Source organism: Bolinopsis microptera, chromosome 13, assembly GCF_026151205.1.
Source record: "Bolinopsis microptera isolate Bmic1 chromosome 13, MBARI_Bmic_1.0, whole genome shotgun sequence".
Lineage (NCBI taxonomy): Eukaryota > Metazoa > Ctenophora > Tentaculata > Lobata > Bolinopsidae > Bolinopsis > Bolinopsis microptera.
In genome coordinates, this window is record NC_087084.1 from 11,028,069 (window position 1) to 11,054,124 (window position 26,056).

General features: G+C 37.4%; 3 protein-coding genes across 3 annotated transcripts in view; all 3 read right to left on the reverse strand.

Annotated features, from left to right (window-relative positions):
- Window positions 1-223: 223 nt before the first annotated feature.
- Window positions 224-6,527, reverse strand: LOC134825045 (uncharacterized). The gene is made up of 14 exons (XM_063837125.1): window positions 6,327-6,527; window positions 5,942-6,077; window positions 5,735-5,800; window positions 5,416-5,517; window positions 5,200-5,283; window positions 4,839-4,947; window positions 4,261-4,373; window positions 2,939-3,078; window positions 2,625-2,704; window positions 1,649-1,827; window positions 1,376-1,502; window positions 1,110-1,186; window positions 712-841; window positions 224-543 (listed from the first exon to the last, which is right to left on the reverse strand). Exons 1-14 carry the CDS (start codon window positions 6,462-6,464, stop codon window positions 426-428), a joined length of 1,599 nt encoding a protein of 532 aa, XP_063693195.1. The 5' UTR covers window positions 6,465-6,527; the 3' UTR covers window positions 224-425.
- A 7,534-nt stretch (window positions 6,528-14,061) lies between these two features.
- Window positions 14,062-15,099, reverse strand: LOC134824780 (plexin domain-containing protein 2-like). Its single transcript, XM_063836756.1, has one exon. The coding sequence runs from the start codon at window positions 15,097-15,099 to the stop codon at window positions 14,062-14,064; it is 1,038 nt and encodes a 345-aa protein (XP_063692826.1).
- A 2,020-nt stretch (window positions 15,100-17,119) lies between these two features.
- The window catches only part of LOC134825542 (uncharacterized), a 71,351-nt gene continuing 62,414 nt past the window's right edge, over window positions 17,120-26,056 (reverse strand). The window contains exons 52-62 of the mRNA XM_063837774.1: window positions 25,900-26,006; window positions 24,989-25,115; window positions 24,633-24,733; window positions 21,090-21,242; window positions 20,601-20,717; window positions 19,976-20,431; window positions 19,698-19,806; window positions 19,317-19,525; window positions 18,765-18,921; window positions 18,154-18,248; window positions 17,120-17,997 (exon numbers count right to left, since the gene is read on the reverse strand). Of these exons, the coding sequence (XP_063693844.1) occupies window positions 17,719-17,997; window positions 18,154-18,248; window positions 18,765-18,921; window positions 19,317-19,525; window positions 19,698-19,806; window positions 19,976-20,431; window positions 20,601-20,717; window positions 21,090-21,242; window positions 24,633-24,733; window positions 24,989-25,115; window positions 25,900-26,006 (1,910 nt within the window). The 3' untranslated portion in view covers window positions 17,120-17,718. The remainder of the gene's footprint in view (window positions 17,998-18,153; window positions 18,249-18,764; window positions 18,922-19,316; window positions 19,526-19,697; window positions 19,807-19,975; window positions 20,432-20,600; window positions 20,718-21,089; window positions 21,243-24,632; window positions 24,734-24,988; window positions 25,116-25,899; window positions 26,007-26,056) is intronic.

The window sequence follows — 26,056 nt, forward strand, 5'->3', positions numbered from 1 at the left end:
TCGCTTTACTTAGTAAGAAACAAGGGTCAACTTAAAGTTGTCTCACTTTGGTGATCTTGCAATATTTACTTCTTTCTCTGGGAATGTATATTGTATATAGGAAGGGAAATTTTACAATTTTGATTCAATTTTTGGCCAGCCACCAATCAGTGAGGTACTATGTGGCTCAATTTCGGTTCAGGAAATATCATACTATATCACCAAAACTAAGAAACAAAACTCATTTAATACTGAACATAAATGTTATTATAGCAGAAATTTCGACAGGAATTGTGGAAAACTAAAAGTGTATCCACAAAAGCAGTATTGTTTCAAAACACACGAAAATAAGATGGTAAACCCGGTACAACATTGCAATCATAGTTTTAGGAAAATGATGTTTTGTCACAAGCTAATATCACATATCAAGCAGTTAGGATTTAGATTTATTCTTTTTCCTTCTTATTGCTGTTTTTTGATTTTTTTTGCTTCTTCTCGCAAGTAGGAATATTCAACCACTCTCCTTCAGAACACGTGAAGTCACCGGAGTTTATCAGCTTGAGCCTGAATTGTAGATGATTTTAATACCAAATAATGGTGAAATGGATGATACGCAGGTTACTTTTACAGCTGTAGGATAATCATTTTGAAATTAAGTTGTCATATTTGAAAATAACGAAAGGCATTAACGGTTAACAACAATTAACAACAATTAACAACAATTTAACTCACTTTTTAGCGCACTTTACTTTCAAAGTGCTTCCTGGAGCTACAAACCCGGGTTCGACCTCTTTACCAGTCACCGATTTTGAGTTGGGAATGTCAGATACAGTCAACATCTTACAATTGTTGTTTACAACGGCTGAGGTGTTAATGTTGAGTAGTTAAATTTATTCAATTTGAAAATTCAGATGTTTTAGACGGTTAAGATTAAAGCATCGTAAAGCTTTTTAGTAAACATGAAGTTTTTAAACATGAAGTTGAATGAAAATGATGGTATTCATCTTCATCGACTGATATGTCATACAAATTTACATGAAAATCTATAAGTTTGTCTACAGAAAACATGATTTCATTTTATCCAGAAGACAGTAACCATGGTAAGAACAGAAAAAACAAACAAGACCTACCCGACTTGCATGCTGGAAGTTCCGTCCAGGTTCCATCTCCCTGGCACTTACTTGTCTCCGGTCCAACTCTGTTGGTTCTGTCAGGATAGATCCATTATAAGTATAAATAACATTAATGAGCCCATGCATTACAGACTTGCAATATTATTTATAATATAAGACTGTCAGCGGATAAAAATATAGTATACAAATTATAGTTAGAATTGTATTTCATGATGCAAGTACATAGCATACGAGGGTAAAGTCAACATTTTGGGAGCACTTACTCAGAAATACATTCGACCACCGCGACAGTGCCTACATCTATTTCTTTTGTGACGACCCCCTCCGCATCAAACATCGTTAGTGTTTCTGCATTGTCAACTGCAGTTTGAGAAATTCTTGGACATCGCTCTGAACATTAAATGCGGTTTGTAAAAACAATGAGTGTTCTTCCTGAAATTAATCATAATCACCAAAATAGCAACAACAAAAAGACGCTATTTCCTAAAGAAAGTTTAGGAGATCCGCTGATTCAAATCACAGAATTTTAAATGAACCTTGTCTGTAGCGACTGCACACAAATCTGTAAGTGTCCACTTTAGCTCGGGTTGTCCACTTTCCCCTCCGGTTCTCGTTACCCGGGTGTACCTTCATCATGGCTGTGTGGAAATACTTCAACTTGTAATCAAACCAGTTTACGTAGTTGACATCTGTACCATCCACCCACTGCTGCTTGCTGTGGTTAAGGCACTAAGTTAGTTTATGATATGTGACTGCTGCTTGCTGTGGTTGAGACACTGTGTTAGTTTATGATATGTGACTGCTGCTTGCTGTGGTTGAGACACTGTGTTAGTGTATGATATGTGACTGCTGCTTGCTGTGGTTAAGGCACTAAGTTAGTTTATGATATGTGACTGCTGCTTGCTGTGGTTAAGGCACTAAGTTAGTGTATGATATGTGACTGCTGCTTGCTGTGGTTAAGACACTAAGTTAGTTTATGATATGTGACTGCTGCTTGCTGTGGTTAAGACACTAAGTTAGTGTATGATATGTGACTGCTGCTTGCTGTGGTTGAAACACTAAGTTAGTGTATGATATGTGACTGCTGCTTGCTGTGGTCGGGACACTAAGTTAGTGTATGATATGTGACTGCTGCTTGCTGTGGTCGGGACACTAAGTTAGTGTATGATATTATGTGACTGCTGCTTGCTGTGGTTGAGACACTAAGTTAGTGTATGATATGTGACTGCTGCTTGCTGTGGTCGGGACACTAAGTTAGTGTATGTGGTTGGGTGTGTGGTTTTAGGTTGCTGTCTGAGATGTTATCGATAAAATGTAAGATTAAAAAGAATCGACATATAATTAAAGGCAGATGATGAGGTTTTCTGCGTGATCTCCTTTGAATATTTTGTTGCTAAAATATTGATAATAGAGGTGTTGAAAATTCAAGATTACGAAATGTAATTAATTAATCAATGAATAATATTGTACTCTTTAAACAGTAAGATATGATAGACAAGGTTTCAGACTCACAACATGCCGATCCAGATAAAATTAAAAGAATCGTCTCCTTTCTTGTCGCTACCATACGTTTGTGTGAACAAATCGTATACCTGTGAGATTATTGAGGAGGATTTTAGATACTGTAAGAATGAAGTTCTAAATTAATGAATTTATGGGGAAATTTTTCACTGTCAACTATTATGTCAATTGAATCGATCATCATTTATTCACATTATCGACATTTTAAATCAGTTTAAATTCACAATTATTGATTTCTGTAAACGTACCGTCTGTTCTCACAAAAATAAAATACAATCTACATAAAAACTAAATACATCCCTCACCTCAAAGTTATGCATTTGAGTAGGAATAACAGCCAGATCCCAGCCCCCTCTATCAGCGGGAGAGTCCCCATCAAGAGTCTGACAAGCCTCCCTAGCATCGTCAAACTTCTTCTTACCAAACCCTAGTCTGTACTCCAGTTCTGGGTGGTTACTGTGGTTACTGGGTGGTTACTGTGGTTACTGGGTGGTTACTGTGGTTACTGTACTCCAGTTCTGGGTGGTTACTGTGGTTACTGGGTGGTTACTGTGGTTACTGGGTGGTTACTGTGGTTACTGGGTGGTAACTGGGTGGTTACTGTGTGGTTACTGGGTGGTTACTGTACTCCAGTGCTGGGTGGTTACTGTGGTTACTGGGTGGTTACTGTGGTTACTGTGGTTACTGTGGTTACTGGGTGGTTACTGGGTGGTTACTGTGTGGTTACTGGGTGGTTACTGTACTCCAGTGCTGGGTGGTTACTGTGGTTACTGGGTGGTTACTGTGTGGTTACTGGGTGGTTACTGTGGTTACTGGGTGGTAACTGGGTGGTTACTGTGTGGTTACTGGGTGGTTACTGTACTCCAGTGCTGGGTGGTTACTGTGGTTACTGGGTGGTTACTGTGGTTACTGGGTGGTTACTGTGTGGTTACTGGGTGGTTACTGTACTCCAGTGCTGGGTGGTTACTGTGGTTACTGGGTGGTTACTGTGGTTACTGTGTGGTTACTGTGTGGTTACTGGGTGGTTACTGGGTGCTTACTGTACTCCAGTTCTGGGTGGTTACTGTGGTTACTGGATGGTTACTGTGGTTACTGGGTGGTTACTGTGGTTACTGGGTGGTTACTGTGGTTACTGGGTGGTTACTGTGGTTACTGGGTGGTTACTGTGGTTACTGCACTCCAGTTCTGGGTGGTTACTGCGTGGTTACTGTGGTTACTGTGTGGTTACTGGGTGGTTACTGTGGTTACTGGGTAGTTACTGTGTGGTTACTGGGTGGTTACTGTGGTTACTGGGTAGTTACTGTGTGGTTACTGGGTGGTTACTGTGGTTACTGTACTCCAGTTCTGGGTGGTTACTGTGGTTACTGGGTGGTTACTGTGGTTACTGTGTGGTTACTGGGTGGTTACTGTGGTTACTGTACTCCAGGTCTGGGTGGGTTATAAGTTTATAACACTATAAGTTGGATCGTAGCTAGATTTATGCTAATAAACAAAAGTATTTATTTATAAAATAACACCGTTTGAATCCGATGCTATATTAAAATTAAATCTCCAATACTTACAATAATAATTCAGTTTATCATATTTGTTACCCCATTATTTATAACTTTATAATAAATGCACTAACCATGACGTCTCCCCACTGACAGTGTGACAGCATGGTTCTGGTAATTACAGTAGGTGTTCTCTTCGTTATCAGCATAGTTAGCATATCCCTTATCGGCCCAGTACTCGCTGTAACTGTAAAGGTATACACGTTAGTGAGAATTGTTAGTGAGAAATATTTCAGTTTGAACAGAACTGATAATATGGGTCTTTTATGGTCTTAGTTTAAAAAGTCTTATCATCGGTTGGACGAATCAGGATTTGTCGATTGTTAACTAACATCAATTGATTAATTAACATGATTAAAAGTGGTCTTCGTCTAACTATGATTTCTAATTCTGTGCAGTTTACCCACGAATATATCAGATTCTGAAGATCACACCCAATAAAGTGTACGAATGGGTCGAGTAAACAATTGTAAAGGAATTACGAAACGGTCATAACTTGCTACCCGCGCTACTATTTCAGCTATTTCATATACTAGTTACCTGTCACCTAGATACATGTTACCTAGTTACTAATTACCTAGTCACCTGTTACCTAGTTACTAGTTACCTAGATACCTGTTACCTAGTTACCTGTTACCTAGTAACTTGTTACCTGTTCCGGATAATATAGTAAGGGTTTTCGTTGTTAGATTGCCACCCAACAAAGGTCAGAGCGTGAGCAGCTGGAGAGGTGGCACAAGTTGTGTCCGTATTGATCGTACCTGGAAATATTGAAATCTCAAGGTTGATTGGATGAAAATTGAGCATAGTTTCCATCGAATGGAATTAAGATAATATCACGAATAAGAATAATATAAGGTAATAAGTACGGAATAACAGGTTGAGCGACTCATAAAACTACATACTTCAAAACTACAATCAGAAAACTTGTGATAGTCAATAATTTTATTTAGAATCATCCAACTTTGACTATAATTTCATTTGATAAAATTTGAAGTTAAAAGAATGCTTACTTCCATCCCAGCCGAATATTTCTTCACCGATATACATTGACGATATCACAGGGCCATTTTGCAATGCCTCCCTCATCGCTTGAGCTGAACAAAACATTTATTAACCCATATAATATGAAGAAAATAGAAGAAAATAGTGTCTAAAGTGTCAATTAAGATCAAGTTTTTAAGTAAATAAAGTTAAAGTTAATACTGCTGATTATTGAAAAGGTTAACCTGTTTTGGACAAGGGAATGTAGTTAAACACCCAAACATCAGCCAGAGCATTCCTCCTTTTTCTGTCCTTCACTCCGTTATCTATACATGTCTGGGAATTCCCTGAGTGTGGGAAGAGTTGTAAGCAATCCAAATAGACGAGCTTATCAATTATTCATAATTAATTAGCGATTAAGTTCAATTATTTCTTCAATATATCCAAAAGGATCACGAGCTTATTAACTACTTATAATTGATATTTAGCAATTAATTTCAATTACTTTTAAAAACTTGAATGATTATAAAACTGTTACTGTTAAACTTGGCGGTATTTACTTACAGTCGCCAGTGTAGGGGTAATCCTCAGCGTACGGGTGATATTGATAAGTCAGCAAGTACTTGAGTCCTGAAAAGTAACTCATAATAATGAACAAGACAAGGTGTTGAATATCACCGTGGTAACATCACGGTTTTAAATGTTTGATTATCTGAAACAGGCAACCAAAAGAATTACAAAGAAAGATATTACTTATGACACAGATCTTACCATCAGTAACAACACCTCCACTACACCCGTTAACATCATTACCATAGTCGTCCTCCATGCAGTCCACAAAGAACTGTGTCGACAGGGGTATTAGTTTACCCGTTGTGTTTGCAGCAAACCACTCTATTACTGCAGCCTGCAGAGTGCAGAGTTATCTTTTGTATATAATATGTGTTATATAATATATAATATTAATTAAGAATGTTATTGAGGTAAGCCGTAAGGCACAATGTACAGCCTCCACATGTTTCATTAAACCACCGCTAGATCATCATCGGAAATTCTTCCGTTGTTGTGGAACGCAGTGAAACACAGTGAAATACAGCGAAACACAGTGAAACACAGTGAAACACAGTGAAACACAGTGAAACACAGTGAAACATACCTCAGCGAATCCGTAACAGCCCCCACATGACATCTGATCACCTGGTACGGACATGTACGAGCCTCTGTAGTCACTGTCAGTTAATTCCGCACGGAGTACCCCAAAGAGGCATCCTAGAACTGTTAAAGCTCGTAACATTGTACTTCCACTGTCCTTCTTCGTACTAGTCGATTGAGTTTTCTTACCTGATTATCTACTACTGAGAAATTGGTTAGAGTCGCGGCAATTTAGCTGGCATAAAATTGTTAATTATAAACATTTAATTCAACAAAATACGAACTACGAAGTACAAAATCGCATAGAAATTTATTAAACTCGAACATAACAGGCTGCCACAACTCACTAATGTTATCTACATATATAATCCCAAAAAGTGAAAAAGTGTGTGGGTTCGTGTGTGTGTTGGAAATTTCCGAACAGCTTAATAAAAAAAGGTAAGAGTTATGGAGCCGATCTTATTACGTAAATGCGGCAATATTGCATTTGCGGCACTAACACGCAGCACTTGTATCACTAACATGTGGCACTTGTATCACTAACATAATATGTAATATTTGGCATTTGCTAATTGAGATATAGTTGTTGTAATGTATAACTAGTGATCGATGCTGTGTCTACTTTTGAAATGTTTGCACTAGTTTGTGAAACTGAAAGTTTGTATTTTTGCTCGAGTTCTTCAAATTACAATTTCATCCTTTGTTCTTGATTAAATAATTAATACAACGAGCATTCATTTTTTTGTAACTATATCATTAACGATTAAACTTATAAGAAGAAACATGGATACGTTTTGGAATAAGTTCATTATATGTTCAGATGACTTAACATTCTTAAAATCGTTGTTAGCGGTGAAATTGTGTCTGCAGAATACCTTCTGTATGTCCTAAATTACCATTTTAATTGTGTAATAGGTTTTGAATCTCTGCAAAAGCATCTCATACTTTTTCCACGCTGTTATTATTTTTAGAAGTTGAGGTCTTATCGCATATTATGGTACTAGTCTAATACCAAATAAGAATGCCACAAATGTGTCTCACTTAATTGTGCAAGTGCCGCATATTATATAATATGATAGTGCCCATATTACTATTACTATTACTATTACTATTACTATTACATATCATAGTGTCGCAAGTGCCACATATTAGTGCCGCATGTTACATACTTACATATTATGAGGTTAGACCAGACGGACTTAAAAACAAATTGCCCGAAATAAAACGAATTGTGATGTGAATTATTAGTCAGTCTTCTTTACAACTTGTAGTCATTATATGGGATAAATTAAGGCTCCAGATATTTGGGGGACGTTTATAAAAAGCCTTTGTAGAAGGTTTCATGAATAATAAAAAACTTATTTTTCTAATTGTTCAATTTTTTAAAACAAAAGAAGAGTACAGAATAATGGTACTTGTACTTGTACTTGATTAGGTCTCCCCAATCATTCGAGTGACCTGTTTGGTGGCAAGAAATTTTTATAGTCTCAGGAAATAGTGATCGTGCAACTTATAACTTCTCCTATTTCAATGACCATAGTTTACCCTGTACGGTAATCTGATCTCGGTGATTCCAGTTTAAACAGATGAGTTTAGTAAAGGTCGACCAGTAAAGGTCGATAAATAACCGGGTTCGAGGGGCCAGCTACCCTTCAGCCTCAAGACTTGCTACTGAAACACCAAAAGCGGAGTGGCTCTCGGAGTTCAAGGAGGGTGTGTAAATAGAATGAAGTACGTGCTTTGGGCAAAGCCGCAAGGTTCCCAGTGTGCATATGAGAACAAAGAAGTCGCAGAAAAATGGCCAGACATATACTTGTCAGAGCAAACAAAGCCTTGGCTTTGATATGTATCAAGGCTCCAGATATTTGGGGGATGTTTATAAAAAAGCCTTTGTAGAAAGTCTCGTGAATAATTAAAAATATATTTTTCTCATTATCAAAAATTTCGTAACAAAAGCAGAGTGCAGAACAATGGCCAGATATATAATTGTCAGAGCCAACAAAGCTTTTATCATATGGTTCAATCCTTTGGTTTAAGCTGAGACTTTTTGGTTAAATTTGACAATTATAATTGCAGAATAACGACTAACAATAAGGGCAGGGGTGACATGAGAACTGTGGTATATCATTATAACAAAACATCACATTAACAAAACATCACAGTGCTAGCAAGCACGACCGTCGCCATTAATACTCACTAAACTATTTACCCCCTATACTATTATACCCCCTTTACTCGTTTCAGGCATTAAAACTCACCGAAAGTAGGTAGTTCAGCAGGCATATGTTAAGTTCAAACAATTCTAATTCAATGTCAGATGACAGGAATAGAAAAAAGTTATGTGGAGGTTTTTAAGAAATTTGCGCAAAATACGCGCCAGCATGTTATACAAAATTCGGTAAAAAACCCAAAATCGCCATATTCAGTTGCCTTAAAATCATGCATTAAAATTGACATAGAGATCTGAAATTTTACTGAGCAGCTAGGTGTTGACCAAATCGATAGTAATTTTTAAACAAAAGTTTCAGGAGTATCGGGAGAAGGTTTTCTGGAACCCATGCTTATCAAACAATATATAAAACACCAATAATATTGGTGTTTTATATATTTTTTGATGGCAATATGCCAACATTTACGGTGATAAATATTGTATGAGCACACAACGTCCGCTCAAAGTTTGCACTAGCGAAAGGTCAGAATTTTGCTCATTCGTGATTTCGAACAAATTTTGCTTTCCAACGACAGTTAAATGGCATTATATATGAATTTAATGACAACTTGAATGAGTGTAAAAATCAATGTACAATTGTAATAGATTAAGAAGAACTACCCGAATGCAGCTGTACTCGGCAAGAAAGATTCAGTAAACATCAGCTAATTGGACACTAACTACCACTGTTATCCCGAAATACTAGGTATCGACCCGAAAGCAACCCAAAGAGATTTGTACAGCATGTGATTGATGTAATTAATCGAAACTTATTAAAATTCGTAAGCCGTGAATGAATGGGAAAAGCGAGTGATCGATTTCATTCTCGGTATCATTTTGCATTTGCGGACGGTTATTCAAATTAATATCATTTCCTTTTGTTTGGGAAAGAGAGACACTGGCAGCGGTCCACTCTACCCATGATTATGGGTTTTGGTCAAATTATATTAACGAGAATTTGATCGTATTCATCATTAAAATTCGAATAGTTTAAGTTAAAGATTGGTCAGCCTCATTTCAACCATTGTATCAAACAACAACGTTCCAATAATGTACCACATATTAAATTCTGACCAGATGTGATTATAAGAGTGCCACATATGTTGGTGCCGCAAGTGCCACATTATCGTATTACTATTAGTGCCGCAAGTGTCGCATGTTACATATGATAGTGCCGCAAGTACCGCATACGAGTGCCGCAAATGCCACAGTCCACACTGCCACAGTGCCGCAATTACGTTATAAGGTTGTCCGGAGCTATGGGACTGGTTTTTTGTTGTTGATATAGTTAATGATTAAGGTTTTTTAAATCAGTCGATAGTAAGTGGTTTAATTGACCATTTGGAGACCCAAATGTGATAATAAAGCGTCCCACGTACTCTCCCTCTCTCACTCTCTCTCCCCTGGGTTTATACTTTTGGATTTCAACTGCGATAGTGAAGTCCCGGCCGTAAGCACGGGTTACACTAGTATCCTATAAAGCAACAAACATTTCAACTGGCAAATATTACAGCTTCAGGCGATAATGTACAAATCGAAAAAAAGGTAAACTTATATCAGCAAACTAAAAAAATTAACATAAATAAGGGGTGTTCACAAACTAATGCCATATAAATGACATTCAATATCTTGGTAGAGTTTAAAACTAATCCGGTTCGAGTAAGCTTTCGTAGTTTTAACGAAATGAAGTATGTAATCCTAAACGTACTTAAATTATTAAACGTATGTGTGCAAGAAACGACGCTGTTAAAAAAAACGAAAAACAATTCGGACTCGACTGGTAATCTAATTTAAGGCTACTCAGCTCAGAGGTGAGTAATTAACCTAGGTGGCACAGTAAAATTTACTTAAACTCATTCATTAGGTGATTAATTTCAGGTAACGTTCGTCGTTTAATCGGTGGTGAGGTGTTACATGTAACTAATTTATCAGCAGTAACTAATTAGTGGTTCGTTTACTGCTCAACTGAAAGTTCTAAAACTTGAACTTATGGTAACAATTGTTCCTTACGTTAGTTTCCAAATCAATTGTTCAAGCTATCCTGCCCATGTGGGAATTGTAAAACCTTCTATGAGGATGATTCTAGGTAATATGTCTACACAGAGTAAGGTAAATATGGTGTTAGACACAATTTAATTGTGTAAGGCAACTTTATTTATAATAATCAAACCAGGGAGTATAATAGTAAGTTTAAAGGCTGCAAATTTAGCGAATTGTTCAGCTTAATTGCGCCTTTTTTTGTCTCATCCTCATGGAAGGGTTTACAATTCACACATGGGCAGGATAGTTTGAGCTAGTTGGTGAGCATAATTGAAGTACAGTATTCAATATTATAAATTATAACCTTGCAACATACGATTAAGATTCCAACACAATGCGTGTATAATAAGCAACTAACTTGACTAAAATCTGTCGAGGCATTGCGATCCAGCATGACAAGGTATTTATCTGCCAAGATTTAACCGATAGTATTAAAAGTCAAGGCATTATCAACTTCCCATATGGTAATAATAGTACTGAATAAAGAACTTCTGAGAATATATTTAGGAAGAGAAATTGTTATATGTTTTTCCTGATTTTAAAAAGTTATTTATATATTCTGCTGTCCGATTTAAAAAAGTGTTACATCATGAAAAAAAGTTTAACAGTAACCATAGTCATGGGCTTATCGATCACATCTCATTAAACTATTAAAGTACACGAATCTGATAGAACAAATAACGGACGATGGTCTAAAAAATGCGGTATTATGTCAATAAGTGTGACTATGCACCCACCACAGTTATTTGTTTGCCTCTGATGTGAAATATATTACGTTTATCGAAGCAGAATATGGTTTAAGGAGTCGAACCTAAACTGATCGCGACGTACATTACAAATACAAGTAAACAAAAAGGTTGATAGCAAAAGTAAACACCAAACCTGTAAAACCGCTAAAACTTCATCACACCTTCATATCTGTGATAATTAATTAATTATAAGGCGGCATTTATATCTGGATGACGACATTTGAGCTTGTATAACGTTTCCGTTATCTTGTATAACTATAACGTTTCCGGTTTCACCCCTTAGTTCGTACTTATGGTAAACCTTAAAAGTGACTTTCTACCCACACCTAACCAGAAATAACTTGTACTCTACTTTCTTTTCACTAAGCGCTCAGTAAAAAGCACAATACAGGTAAAAACTAAAAAGCACATACAGGTTTAAAAAAGCACACTACAAAGCATTATAATCTATCTCCCAGTGGTGAGCTATCGCTTCCCCTACCGTAAGCGCTGTCACCAACTGGAATATCAATTTAAGGAAAACTTCTTATTTTAAATCGATCTTTTTATATTCCTGTGCAAAAAGTAATTTTTTAAATCGTGTAAAAAAATCGTTTAGAATTGTGCATACTGAAATTAATTACTTAATGAACAAAGCTGTATTTAAAAAAAGACAATATATTGTCAACTAGAAACTGGTTCTACTAGTCGCTCTGATTAGAAACAATAAACAAATGGAGTTAGTCAATATAGCTGATAGCTTTTACCGTTGTTGTGATAGTGTGTATACGGTATATACAGCACTCTTTTGTTTCTGAGAACTCGCTACAGCTGTAAAGGCAGGTATGTGGAAGTACTTTGTCGTCACAAACTATATGAGGTACATGAAAAGGGGATGCCGAGTGCAATACAACCAAACACCACGTATCATTCTTAATCATCACGAACCTAAGCAAAGTAAGCATTGATCCTAGCCATGGCAACGATATTTTAAAAATCACGTTTTAGTGACCTCTACAATTATAGTCCTTTCAAAAACTTTTAAATGTATAGAGATTTAAACTATTTTCACAACTACAATTAAATACATTTATTTTGTTGCAGAAAGTTACATAAAATTTCCACTTCAAATACATTGGAAGCCACACGAAATTATTGCAATTCACATTGACCTAACGAGTAACGAACACCACGTAACCACGTAATAAGGCTAATTATGTAACTTTAAAAGAACAGAATTGTAACAAAATGTTCACAGAATTTTATTACTATCTTGCTAAAAATTAAAATGGACACGAACAGCATTTTCAAATTTGAGAAGAGTGAAGTTCATTTGTAAAAATAGTACATCAGCGTGTTTTGTGTGAGCAAATCTAGTACGGCACAAAATTTGAACCAATTTTCAGTGAGAATGTTTATGTGTTGTTAACTTATTATTAAGCACATAGTACAACAATTGAAACGCGGTCAAGAAAGGCTTCAAAAGGAACTTATCTTTTGATACCGCCGTTACCTAGCTTAAGCTAGTTCGAACGAAGTGAGTGGTTCAAAGCTTTTCGTTTGTGTAAGTAATGTACATGGAAAATATGTCGTTAAACTATGTACTTTATGGTTTTTATTGGCGCATTGCCCTAATCAGGGCAGGAAACTGCAGGATTGCAGAAAGGTTTCACTTTATAAAACCGTGATCTGCATTATACAATCAATCAATCATAACCGGTAATTTCTGAAAATAATCAGTTTTCCAGACGAGCACATCAAACTGATCTTAGGATACGATCAGCTACAATTTGCAGCTGGTCCACAGACCACAGTAATAAAGGCCATGTGGGGTCCTGTAAGGGAAATGAAGAGGCCGTGCAGTGGCCCATTTGTTGTTGTGTTTAACAAAGATCAAAGCTCACAACAGGGTGACCATAGTAACTGTACGTATCACAATGGTAACTGTACGTATCAATATCACGCAATACAAGCAGAGAAACATTTAAATCAATAGTCAACAATTTGTATTATTCATTATATACAAAAGTTATCAAGTTCAATCAACACACTAAAAACTAACTCATGTACAAATCAGCTCAGAAAAAGATGATTGATAAAAAAATATGCATCCAGAAAAATAGTAAATAAATTCAGAAGTAAGTTTACTCTAGCAGTAATTTTGTAACCTCATGATATATGGAACCTGGTAATGAAATGTTCAGTACTTCATGAGTTTATTAGCTAGTTTAGAATTTAGGTAGACTTAACAAGACTAACCGTCTTTGTGGTAGTAAATTACAGTGTCTTGTTTGAGGTATGCCAGTGATGAATATTTTACACAAAGAATTTGAAAAACAGAACCAGTACAACGCTTCCATTCAAAAATATACAAAAGTACAATTTAATGAAAGTTAATAACTCCACCGTGGCTGTTCATACTGCAAAGAAGGAAACATTTTTGAGCAAAAGTCTGGCAAAAGAAGATGGGGACAACCACTTTGCACAACTCACATAGAGAATTGAGACTAATTGGCTCATTTACCTTGATGTTGATTGTTATGATATCATTATTCTTGGTCGCAATGACAAATGATGGTCAATTAAACTTGAACTTGAAACTGTTGTTTCTATTCGGTCCTAATTGCAAACTAATTGATCGCTTGAAAACAACAGTGATGTTTGGATGAACACTGAACAGCACACTTAATGATAATATAAAACCCCGGCATGCTTTATTTCTAATTTACAAAACTATGTCAAAATTCTAAAAACCTATAAAACTAAAGCAAAAGTACTTCCTTAAAAGGTGCCACTCTCTCCCGTCTCCCCCTCATAACGTATCTGTAAAACAAGTAAATGGCGGAAATAACCATGGCTACGGAGAAGATCATCACTGCCAACATCAGCACAAAAACATTCCAGTCACTCCCTGCTTGGTCACTGTCGTCTCCACTTTCTTGACTAGAATCCCAGGGTTTCTTCTTATCAGCTGAACTCTTATAATCAGAACTATAACCAGCAGAACTATTACCAGGGCCTTTCTTCTCACCCGTTAAGTACTCCTCCTCTGCAGGCAGATCCCCACACAGTGCCACCATCTCACACCACCTCCCCAACCTCACCTCCTCCCCACAACACCCGGTGATATTAGGTGATAACACCACACTAACACCAGACACCACCCTCCCCATCTCCACTAACAGCTCCTTCTCCACGTGGGCAGACTGGGGTATTTGGGGTGCTGTTTTCAGACCTACCTCCAGAGGGTGGTTGTAGGACGAGAGGGAGGCAAGGGATACTGGAATGTTCTGGTAGAGGAAGAGAATAGTGCCGTTAGGGTACAGTTGGCATTGGAATGTGAAGAATGCAGGAGGCTCCTGCTCATTACCATGGTAATGCTCCAGCTGCATATCTCTCCACTCCACCACGAAGACAGTGTCCAGCGAGAGAATGCTGATCTTGGGAGGGCTGTGAGGGTTGGGAATGAAGTCTGCCATCAGAGGAGCAATGTACCCAGCTACTCCTGTGTGAGGCACCTCACTAAACGTGCCCAGATACAGGAACCCAGAGGAGGTTGTCGTGATGACGTCACGTGCTGATGACGTCATGTTGTCGTCACGTGTTGTGTTATAGAAGGGGAAGGTAAAGAGGGACTGTGAGGTAGTGCTGGCTAGATAGGATCTAGATAGTATCTCGTGGGTGGTGTTAGCAGGGAGGGGTATCCAGTGGTTCAGATCTCCTTTGTAGGAAACACTGTACCAGGGGTCGGTGAAAATAACTGATGCACAGGAAGATAGCAAAAGCAGGAATTTAATCATGTTTAGTATACTGAAAGGTTCACTAGAACGGAAAAAACTGCAATAACGACACAATATGACCGACACAATTCTACCTCAGCTGAAAATAAGAATTGAGGCTAATTGACTGATCGACTTTGGTGTTAATTGACATCGTTGATGGTCAATCAAGCTTTAATAGCTTTTGGTTTCTTTTTGGTTTTAATTAGATTTTAGACTCATTAGCCGCTTAAAACAAGCAGTGATCAGGCGATTAGCAGATTCTATTTCGCAGATTTTATTTCAGTCGATCAAAAAGAGTGTAAATCGCCAAACGAGTGAAATTAATACTGTGTGATTCAGTGTACCACTACCATCACTAGACGGAGAGATTCAGATTTTAGAATTAGATTTAGACAAGCTAGCGGCAAAAATACTTGAGTTTAAAATGTGGGATCATTTACCAATTACAATTTGAATTAACTTGATGCATTGTATAATGTATTTCACTTGGGTACATAATACATATCATGGCCAAAATGAGTCCCAATCCCCGATTTCACATTTCCCCAAATCACAACATAGCTTTTGTTATTTTAAAGTGCGAAACATCGCCGAATAAGAAGGTAGCTCTTGAGTTCACCGAACGTAACTTACCAACGCCACCGCGGAAAAGATTATGGAGATGAAAAATTATAGCAGATATATACTGTATCGTATAGGCGTAAACCGTGTCATCAATGATCTGAAACCTTCGTCTCACATATAATTATATCGTTAATTTTAACTTCTGTACGATATAATTACTTTTTTAAGTCCAATTAATCCAGATAACTAACACATCACGGTCTTCATTACGGTCGTGCCACAGTTGAAAAATAATGATTCGATAAGGTTCTAGCAGTAGGTTCATTTATTAGTGACGGTAATTAATGCCAGGTCCCAAAAAACTTATGTCAATAATTTTAACACCCATGTCATATCATTATCACGACAATCGTGGACTTGAACTAATTAATAATAGTTCAAGTACCACGTCGCTAACGGCAATAATTATCAAATTGTTCTCTCTTAAAGTAGAAAGGCGCTGGTCATTAACTTACCTGAACTTGAAGACCCCAGGCTATAATGTTCATATATTAGAGATTAGGCGGAATGACAGGTTGAGCGCCGCCCAGTAAGTCATTAACAATAACAGGACACTAAATAGGGGGAGGCATTGCTTATTAGTTATTACCACTAGCAGGAACCCGTCTAACCCTAAAGTTCTGTCAATACTCAAAAGACTAAAAAAGTAGTCTCTTGAAGTTGAGTATTCAATTTTTTGTACAATTTAAATTTTCAATTTTTTAATGTTCAAAATTGCTCAAAAAGTTTATTAATATTTGAGTTCAAATGAAACCATACCTTAGAAGGACAGACAATCAACTATGATTGGACTTTTCTTATACATTTCGAACATTCAGTGTAATTCTACTGCAGTTGTAAGTTCGATAAACTATATATTGCATTTGTAAACTATAGTTAATAGTTTATAATCATATATTGGTTTCAAAACCCTTATTGTTACTGGAAAACAACAGTTTACAACAACAAAAATTAATAGTATACATACTGTAAAGTTGTTTCATTTCGGTAAATAGTCGTGCAGTTAATTGCCCATTTTCCATAATCCAATATTTCATGTGGGCGATGATTTCTCCCTTCCCCGCGATTTCTTTGTTTCTCTTTTTCCCCTTTTTAAAAGTTTTAGCGCTGCTCCAACCTTGTGCAATTACAATTGTTAGTGGTTACCAAACAAATACGGGGGCAATTAACTCAATTTGCCCTCCCTACTCCTCCACGTAGAGGGTCCCGATGGGACACGTGAGTCTGGGTAGCATTGTCGAGATATTATTATTACAATTAGCGAGATATTGTCAGTGTTAACACTTAGTTAATTACCCGCACCTCAGCTCAGACAGTGGGGTCGGCACATTTAATTTGTGCAGTTTATTTTAAATAACGACCTCAGGCCTCAGCAGATCTGTAGATACTGGTGAAAGAAGTAAAGTAAACCATTTGGTTGATATAATCTTTATCAAATTCAAATACATGCATGTTTTTACTCTATCTTAGTCTGAGTAACATTAAAATATACAAATCACTCCATAATTTTTATAACTGCATAAAATGTATGTTACTACTACAAATTATTATAATACATTTAATGTTGAAACTGAAAGTCGAATAAAAATGTATGATATAAATAGCTAGTATCTGAAAAATAAGTAGAATTAATTAATCAATACTGAATAAACTACGTAAATGATTGGTTACTAGTTACTAGAAACTTTAGAGCATCCTCGAAATAAAAGCTCACGATTTAAAATATTTAGAATCATTCGGCGAATTATTGTAAAATTGTAAATAAAAAGGTCAACTTTGAATTATAGTGAAAAAAGTCAACTTTGAATGTTGAAAAATGCTTTTTCTTTTGATCAAACGTTTGCAAAATACTGTGAACCAAGCGTCTTTCCAGTTTCCAGTTATGATAGGTTTTCTTCCCTTCTAGTTTTCACAAAATTCTCGCACTGATACTGTCATCATTTCAGGGTACTGAATGCAGCTGTCGCATGACTGTCACATAAACAGTGTAACATGACTGTCACATGACTTCTCCTACTGCAGATTCTCATCCTCCCTTAGCGCTGCCAAACCCTGGTCCCCACCCTCACTCTTCTTAAACTTGTCCTGCATTCTTGCTGCCACTAACTGCATCTTCTCCTGTTTAGACAGCTTCTGCTCCTCTGCAGTGAGATGGGAGGATATGCCTAGGTCAGACTGTTGTCGTTTGAGAGGACCGGGAGGGGGCCTGGTTTCTGCTGCTGCCCCAGTCAGGGTCTTCTCTCTGATCCTCTTTATTCGCTCCTTTATTATGGTTTTCTGTCTTGTAAGTTCCTGGAATGATGGTTTATATATTTATGATGTTATAAAACAGGTGATAGAACAGGTCACAGTTGATCATGAACCACGTGAATAAAACACGTGACAAAACAGATAAGAACACGTGATAAGAGCACGTGATAAGAACACGTGATAAGAGCATGTGCTCACCTGATTATGCACGAAATCAAGCTGTGTTTTGTCTCGTTCCATAGCTCCTAATATTTCCTCCGCCTCTTCTTGGACTTTATCTCGTTTTACACCGGCTGAAAGTTAGAGGAGTAAAAGGACGTTCATTATGATTCAAATATTTAAGAAGAATCCCAGAAAATCTCAAGTGACATTCCTTAAATACCCTTTTCACACCCTCTTATTTATGTGGGTATACACAAAAAAGTAAGTGGACTTACTTGGAGAGAGAGAGAGAGAGAGAGAGAGAGAGAGAGAGAGAGAGAGAGAGAGAGAGAGAGAGAGAGAGAGAGAGAGAGAGAGAGAGAGAGAGAGAGAGAGAGAGAGAGAGAGAGAGAGAGAGAGAGAGAGAGAGAGAGAGAGAGAGAGAGAGAGAGAGAGAGAGAGAGAGAGAGAGAGAGAGAGAGAGAGAGAGAGAGAGAGAGAGAGAGAGAGAGAGAGAGAGAGAGAGAGAGAGAGAGAGAGAGAGAGAGAGAGAGAGAGAGAGAGAGAGAATCAATTATACAGAAAGAGAGTATAATTTCACGTGACATTCCTTAGATATCTTAATCATAAAAAGTAAATATTTTAGTAAAAGTATCCTAGAGTATTACCTGACCCTCCAGCCATCTGCCTAGCTCTAATACGAGCTCTAAGTTGCTCAGCCTGCTTGTCTCTCTGTCTGGTCTTCTTGACCTCTGCTGAGGTAGCTTGTCGTACTAAAGAGTCTAGCAGTTCCTTCTTATCACTGTCACCCAGTTTACCGGTCAGCTGGAGGATATCATATATAATCACCCTTCACAACATCATCCCCAGCTGAAGACGATTTACACAAGTATTTTGAAAGCTCCTGCTAATAAAATCCTTTCGTATCACTTATATGTTTTAAATATCCCCCTCCTGGAGGATATTGTTTTTTCAATGTAAATTGTACATGGTACATTGTACATTAGGAAAACAGTCGTATACTTCAGAGCAAAAATGAAATGTGTTTGATAAAATTATAATAACACGTTATAAATATAAGTGGACGACCGCTAAATTTCCCGATCTATGATAGCGTCTGATATCATATTACTGATTATGGAAATCATTTCTAAGTTTATGTTTTTACGCCAAAAACGGACGTACAAAAACAAACAAAATAAATACACTGTTTAACAAACCTCGACCATTGAAGATCTAGAGCCCTGTCTAGACCCCAGTAATCTATCACCAGGTCTCTCGGTCGAGGAGGGAGTTGAAGGAAGACTGGCCTCTTCCGTCGACACTCTCCGTTCTTCCGATTTCTTCTCTTCTTGCCCTTGTTTCTTCTTCTGCTCTTCCCGTTTTTGTGCTGCAAGTTGGGCAGCCTCCTTATTTTTTGCAAGAATACCTGAGATTTTAAATGTAAGGTATCTGAGTTTTATAAGACGTTGCCAGCTGAATCGTTATGATTCGAATTTGAGAAATAAAAAAATCGAGTTAGTAGCCATATTTTTAAATATCTGAAAAAAATTTCATTCCATCAGCTTCATTACTCCTGTAATCTACATTTGACACCCAACCTGCTAGTTTCTCTTTAGCAGCACTCTGCCCTGTAACACTCTTACTCCGTACTATTGTCTGGGACCTCTCAAAGTCCCCGAATATAGACCTCATGTGATCCTCCTCTACCTTTGAAATTGAAATTAAAATTAACTTGAAAGTTGTGTTTTGTCATTATTACATCTAGTTCTACATTCATAACACTCTTCATAAATCATCTCACAATTACCACTAATTACCACTAATTACCACTAATTACCACTAATTACCTCTAATTATTAATACTATCAGAACTTACCTCCTTCTTATCCTTCACAGCCACTTTCACCCTCATTTTAGCTAACATAGCCTTCTTCTGAGCTTCCTTCTGAGCAGTTATCTGGTTTAGCTGGGACTGATGTTCCCGCTTCAACTGGTTGTAGAGCTCGTCTCTGTTCTCTTGAGTGAGACCTTTGAGGGGGTCCTCACTTTTGTCTCCATCGTTAACAGTAGATAGCATATCCTGGATCTTTGCCAGCATTTCTTCTTCTTCTTTCGTGAGGTTAGTTAGGTTTTTCTTGCTTAGAAGGTGGTCCAGCGCTGCTTTGTATTGCTCAAACTGTTCGGTAACTTCCGCGACAGACTTGTTGGTTTCACTGTTTAGGTCTTTTAGCAGGGCGGTTAGGTTTGCTTTGTCCTTATCTTTTCTTGTTCGCCGTTCTTCTCGGCGTATTAACATTACTGCTTTTAAATCTTTGTCACGTTTTGTTTTCACCTGAAGTGAGTGGTCCGTTAATTCCACACAAGACTTTTGAAGGACGCTGCCACAAATATAAAGTTTAATTTAAATTCATTAATATAAATGGTAAAAAAGGAACATACTCCAGCTACTTAAATTAAAAACAAATTGATCTGAAAATGATCAAAAATGTGCTAAAGTGTACCTCCATCATGGCATCTGCTTTGAAAGTGTAGTCGTCCTCAGTTGGAGCTCCTAGGATAACCTCACAGAGATTGTTGTATACAGACCTCGATATATCTCCGTGTATCACCTGTCTGACCTGATACACTTGCGTTAGTGCTGATAAAGTAACTGCTAGTGTGAAAAATATCGATATTGCTCACTTTTCAATGATTAATTTTATGAGTTTTCGAATCCTCTACACATTTAGTTATGAAATAAGTTTATCTCTACTATAACTCCTCTCAAGGTCAGATCTAAGGAATAGGAGTTAGGAAATATTGGGATACTGCGTAGTGACCAGGAGGGGGGAGGGGGGGGGGGGGGGGGGGGACACCTAGCCCCCCTTTCCTCTCCCCCATTTAAACCTTTCACTTTCCCATGATGATAGGTCATCAAAGACAGAGTGACACTGTGACACTGTAACACTGTAACACTGTAAAACTGTGACACTATAACACTGTAACAATACCTCGCTCAGCTGTCCCACACCCATCTCGTTGAGCGAGTGGAGCAAGTCCTCACTCTCCTGCTCCTGCTGTTCCTGTACCGTTGCTAGCAGCTTCACCGCCGTCTCCTCTACCTGTTCACTCAGGGACTTCTTCTCTACTTCCTCAGTTTCAACCTGATACAAAGTAACGAGTAAGATATAAAATTATAGATTCGATTTTTAAAGATTCTTAAGAAGATTCTTAAATATTGTGCGATTATTAAAGCCACCAATTTTTGTTCCTTAAACTTGATAATATTAACATTTAACATTAACTCATTAATCAAAAGACACCCCATTCTGTGTAAAGTCACAGAACTGGTAGTTAAGTAGAAGAGTAAGAGCAAAGATCTAGAATATTTGCTACACTTTGTTCATCCCTCAGCTTGTGCTTGTGGAGATGTGACTACTGATGTGTACAATTATAAAACATGAGTATAGCTCACTTTTTGCTTATAATTTCTTAAATTACAGATAAAAATTAAGTTCTACGGCAATTGAATTGAATCACAAGTGTTTCCCTATTTAAAACATAATGTTCATACTTCATATTATGAAGTGAGCTGATTAGAGCTTGTAGTTGTAAGTGAATGGAAATCTAGCGTCCGCCACAACGAAACAACGGGCGCATTTCTTGTTAATTTAGCCCTCCAAAAATTTTGGCGGCATAATTTTGAAATTTTCCGGGCAAAACTCAGAATTTGTCCGCCAAATGGTAGAGTTTGCAGTTGTGATAGTGTCGGGACATGTGAACCTTTGTCACCCCAGTGTCCTCCCCAACTGTTTTTAATAGCGAAGGATTCAGCGCTGTATCCAACCATGGCGACAGCGTGATTTGGTCATCCCTTGCAGGTCGTGTACCCCACTCTAGTACTGCTTTATCTTGCTAGTGACCTCCCAGTTCTTGAGTGGCAACTTGCATTTGAGGTGGTGCTGCTCGTTCATGGGTTACTTGTGTTCGTCGAGTAGATATTCTCAGCATGATTTGGGAAATTTTCAGCTTTAAGAACTTTCTAAAACTCTTAACTGTAATGGAATATATAAAGAAGTTAGCCATTATGTTGAGGTACTGCACTAAAATAACTGGTCGCCACACTCCAGTGCCATGCTCTGCTCCGAGGAGCCAAGTTATAAATGCAACACCGAACGGAAGTGTGGAAAGTAACAAGACTCCCACCGTTAGCAGCACTGTTAGCACCCCCTCCCACCGTAATGTTCGTCCGTGCTGGGAGCTAGCCTTTTTGGCGACAACCAGAATAGCAATTGATGTGACAGTGATAGCTATGTAGGGAAGGAGAGCAACGACAGGTAATGTTATCAGAATATACCATTTGTACCATGATGGGAGATTTGGTGAAGTGTAACTATAGTTACAAACATATTCATGGTAACTAAAGTAAGCCGTATTTCTGAGATAGATTATCTTCACCATAAGTACTGGAGAGTAAACAACCACTGCTAGGAGCCAGATTGAAATAAAGATTTTATGTCCGAACCGTGACGACCACATTCTGCATTTCAAGGGGTATTTCAAGATTATCAGCTTAAGGGTTGTCAGAGTGCAAGTTTGGAACAGGGTCACCACTGCACCAGCCCAGCTCACATTATCTGAAAGTTCACAAAGTAGTTCTCCTACCACCCAACGGTCTGTGATGAATGCCAAAGTGATTGGGAATACTTCGAAAACAGTTTGTAAAAGGTCGCAGATAGCCATGTGCTGCATCGCCGCTATGATAACCTTCTGAAGTTTGATGGCATTGTATCTTATAGTCGCTACCAGAATGATGCCGTCCCCTATTAAGGACGCCAAAAGAGTAATAAAGCTCCATAAGATGAAGATACATCGCTCCCGGTCATCTGTTATTACGTAAAGCGTCTTGTTGTCTGTTCGCATTTTATACAGAACTAGAATACATAACTAGAATGAATACATAACTAGAATGAACGTTGTAACAGGATTGAAGCTAGTCGTGATTTTTGACAGTAAGTTTTTACAAATTCAAAACATGTTCGTCAGAACTGAAAATATAGCAAATAAAAAGGTATTACGAACTTTAAAGATAATAATCACAACAAAATAATCATAATGCCGCTGCTTTTATGATTCTATGTGTGCATAGGAAAAATGATGTTGAGAACGTTTCCCAATGATGTAATCGTTCTTCGTGATTAAGAAATAATGAAATAAAACCAAAGTGTAAAACTTCATGATTTGTGTGGTCATTTGCATTGATAGGTCTGCTTTATAGATTAAAATAACCTTTCATTTAAAATAATTGTTCTATTAATTGTCTGGGACGAGGGTATGGCACGTGGTCAGTGGTCACATCTAGCAAATGTTGAATAATGGTTTTTTTCATAATACTATAAAAGTGGCTTCTTCATATAACTTATATTACGATCATGATCATATATTTTTCAAAAAATCTAAGAGTAATCATTAGTTCAAATTTGGGAAAAATGTTCATGCGCATAATGATAAACGTTTCTTGGAAAATTATCCCCAACTCTATGCTTCGGTAACGGTACTTTTGTGGCTAAAGACACGATTTTCAAAGACAATAATTACGGCAAAAAGGAGAGCAAATTGTCGATTACAATTTCTCAAGTCGAGGCAAATTAACTCGCTTAGTTTCTCACCTCACTCCTAGAATTGTGCTCTGCAGGAGATTATTTTCTCAGCACCTGATGTTCAACTTTTCAACTCTTGGACTAACAAATATTTGCAATTGTATTCGAATTGGTTTTAAAGAGTACTATAAGACTATAGTCTCGAAACGATCATCATAAGCATTTGCACTTTTCAGTGGACACATGACTCGGATGTTCGTTTACCATTCTTAAATTTAATTTATTTGGCAAATCTGTGGAAGTTTGTACTACAAAAGTTCAAATGTCTGCTTTTCGTTTAAGTGTACGTGTTGTTTAATCAATTCGCAGTTATAATCCGTTACCGATTTAATATGTATTTGCGATCTATATTAATCCCCCTGATATAGGCGAGTTTGGGCCCAAGCTCACCAATATAAATATTTATCTAAAATATATCAATTAAGGTTTATTATGGCTTCTAAAGTTCTAAGATACCGTATCTTACTATATATAAAGCGAGACGACATAAGTCGTCGAAAAGTGTTTCGATAATTTAACAAAATTAACAAAAAAATGTTTTTAAATTCAGAAAAAAATCCCAGTTCGGTCCCGGTCGAACCTTGAACACAGGCAAGTGTATTGATAAACAGTTGAACCCCGTTAGATCTGATCTCTGTGAATGATGCGTTTCTTAATATCTGAGTTTCTTTATCTTCTCTTTATGCTCATTGCTCTTATATTAGTATAATAAGAAATATATGATATACAACCGCATGGTGCGGAACAGGTTGAAACATTTTGTAACGAGTCCGGGTGAGTAATCTAAGGATGGATGCTCACACTTTATATAATCGACTTTATATTAATCAACCATCAAAATTCTTGAATGAAAAGTAAAAACTTCAAAATAATGGAATTTTATATAATAATTACCTGTTCATGGGATAGTTCTGAAAGTATTCTCACAGCAACAGCGTCAAGAAGGTAAGCCTCCTGGAGATCCTTAAACTCAAGTAATCGCTCTTCTTCCTCATCTGAAAAGGGAATGTCCAGGAATATATTATTGTCTAATAGCGACATTAAATATCTATCATTCCATTGCAGTTGTACATGGTCTAGAGTCTATATTGGGTAAACAACTTTGTATTAAACAGTTCTACAATCTACATGGTGGAAATCAGATCAACTGCTTGATGTCAAATAATTCAAAACTCTACATGTTTTAGGTGACTCAGTGAAACTATGTACACCGTGTTACAAGACTTGATGTTAAAGGGAACACCACGCACCTTGATCGTTAGCAGTTTTAATAGACTTCAGACTTCTGAGACGCTGTCTCCGTAACGAAACTATTCGAGCTTCCTGTTCCTCTTTTGTGTTAGCCTTTATCTCTAGCAGTTCTTTCTCTGAGACTACCTGGATAATAATGGCGGTTAGAATATCTATTAATGCTTTTCAAATAAAATTACAACGAATTCTTCATGTAGTGCATCCTGGGTTTGGACAGGATATGCCCGTTTTAAATATTTCCATCACGTTACATTACATAATTCTCAATAAATGTAATAGATTTGTAGTGTTGTAATTAGTTTAAAACTATACTCCTCTATACTACTGTCGCTACATGTCGTAGTGATAAAAGATAATTAACAGATTTGATAATAGGAACTGTCGGTGAACTTCTTTATTTACCACGTCTTGGACTTTTAGGCATTAGCCCTAAACTGACCATAAACTAAAACCGTCTCCTAAACTCAGGTAACAATCCTCTCACCTCAAAAGAAGCTATCTTGTGAGCAAACTCAGGTAACAATCCTCTCACCTCAAAAGAAGCTATCTTGTGAGCAATGTTCATGAAAGGTAACAATCCTCTCACCTCAAAAGAAGCTATCTTGTGAGCAAACTCAGGTAACAATCCTCTCACCTCAAAAGAAGCTATCTTGTGAGCAATGTTCATGAAAGTCAGGTAACAATCCTCTCACCTCAAAAGAAGCTATCTTGTGAGCAATGTTCATGAAAGGTAACAATCCTCTCACCTCAAAAGAAGCTATCTTGTGAGCAAACTCAGGTAACAATCCTCTCACCTCAAAAGAAGCTATCTTGTGAGCAATGTTCATGAAAGTCAGGTAACAATCCTCTCACCTCAAAAGAAGCTATCTTGTGAGCAATGTTCATGAAAGTCAGGTAACAATCCTCTCACCTCAAAAGAAGCTATCTTGTGAGCAATGTTCATGAAACTTTCCCTCTCCTCCTCGTGCTTCTGCTCAATGAGGTGGATAATGGAGTCTTGGAGCGTCACCACCGCGTCTGTTGGGAGGTATTTGTGTATGCGTTACAAGTAGTACTAATGGAAGGCG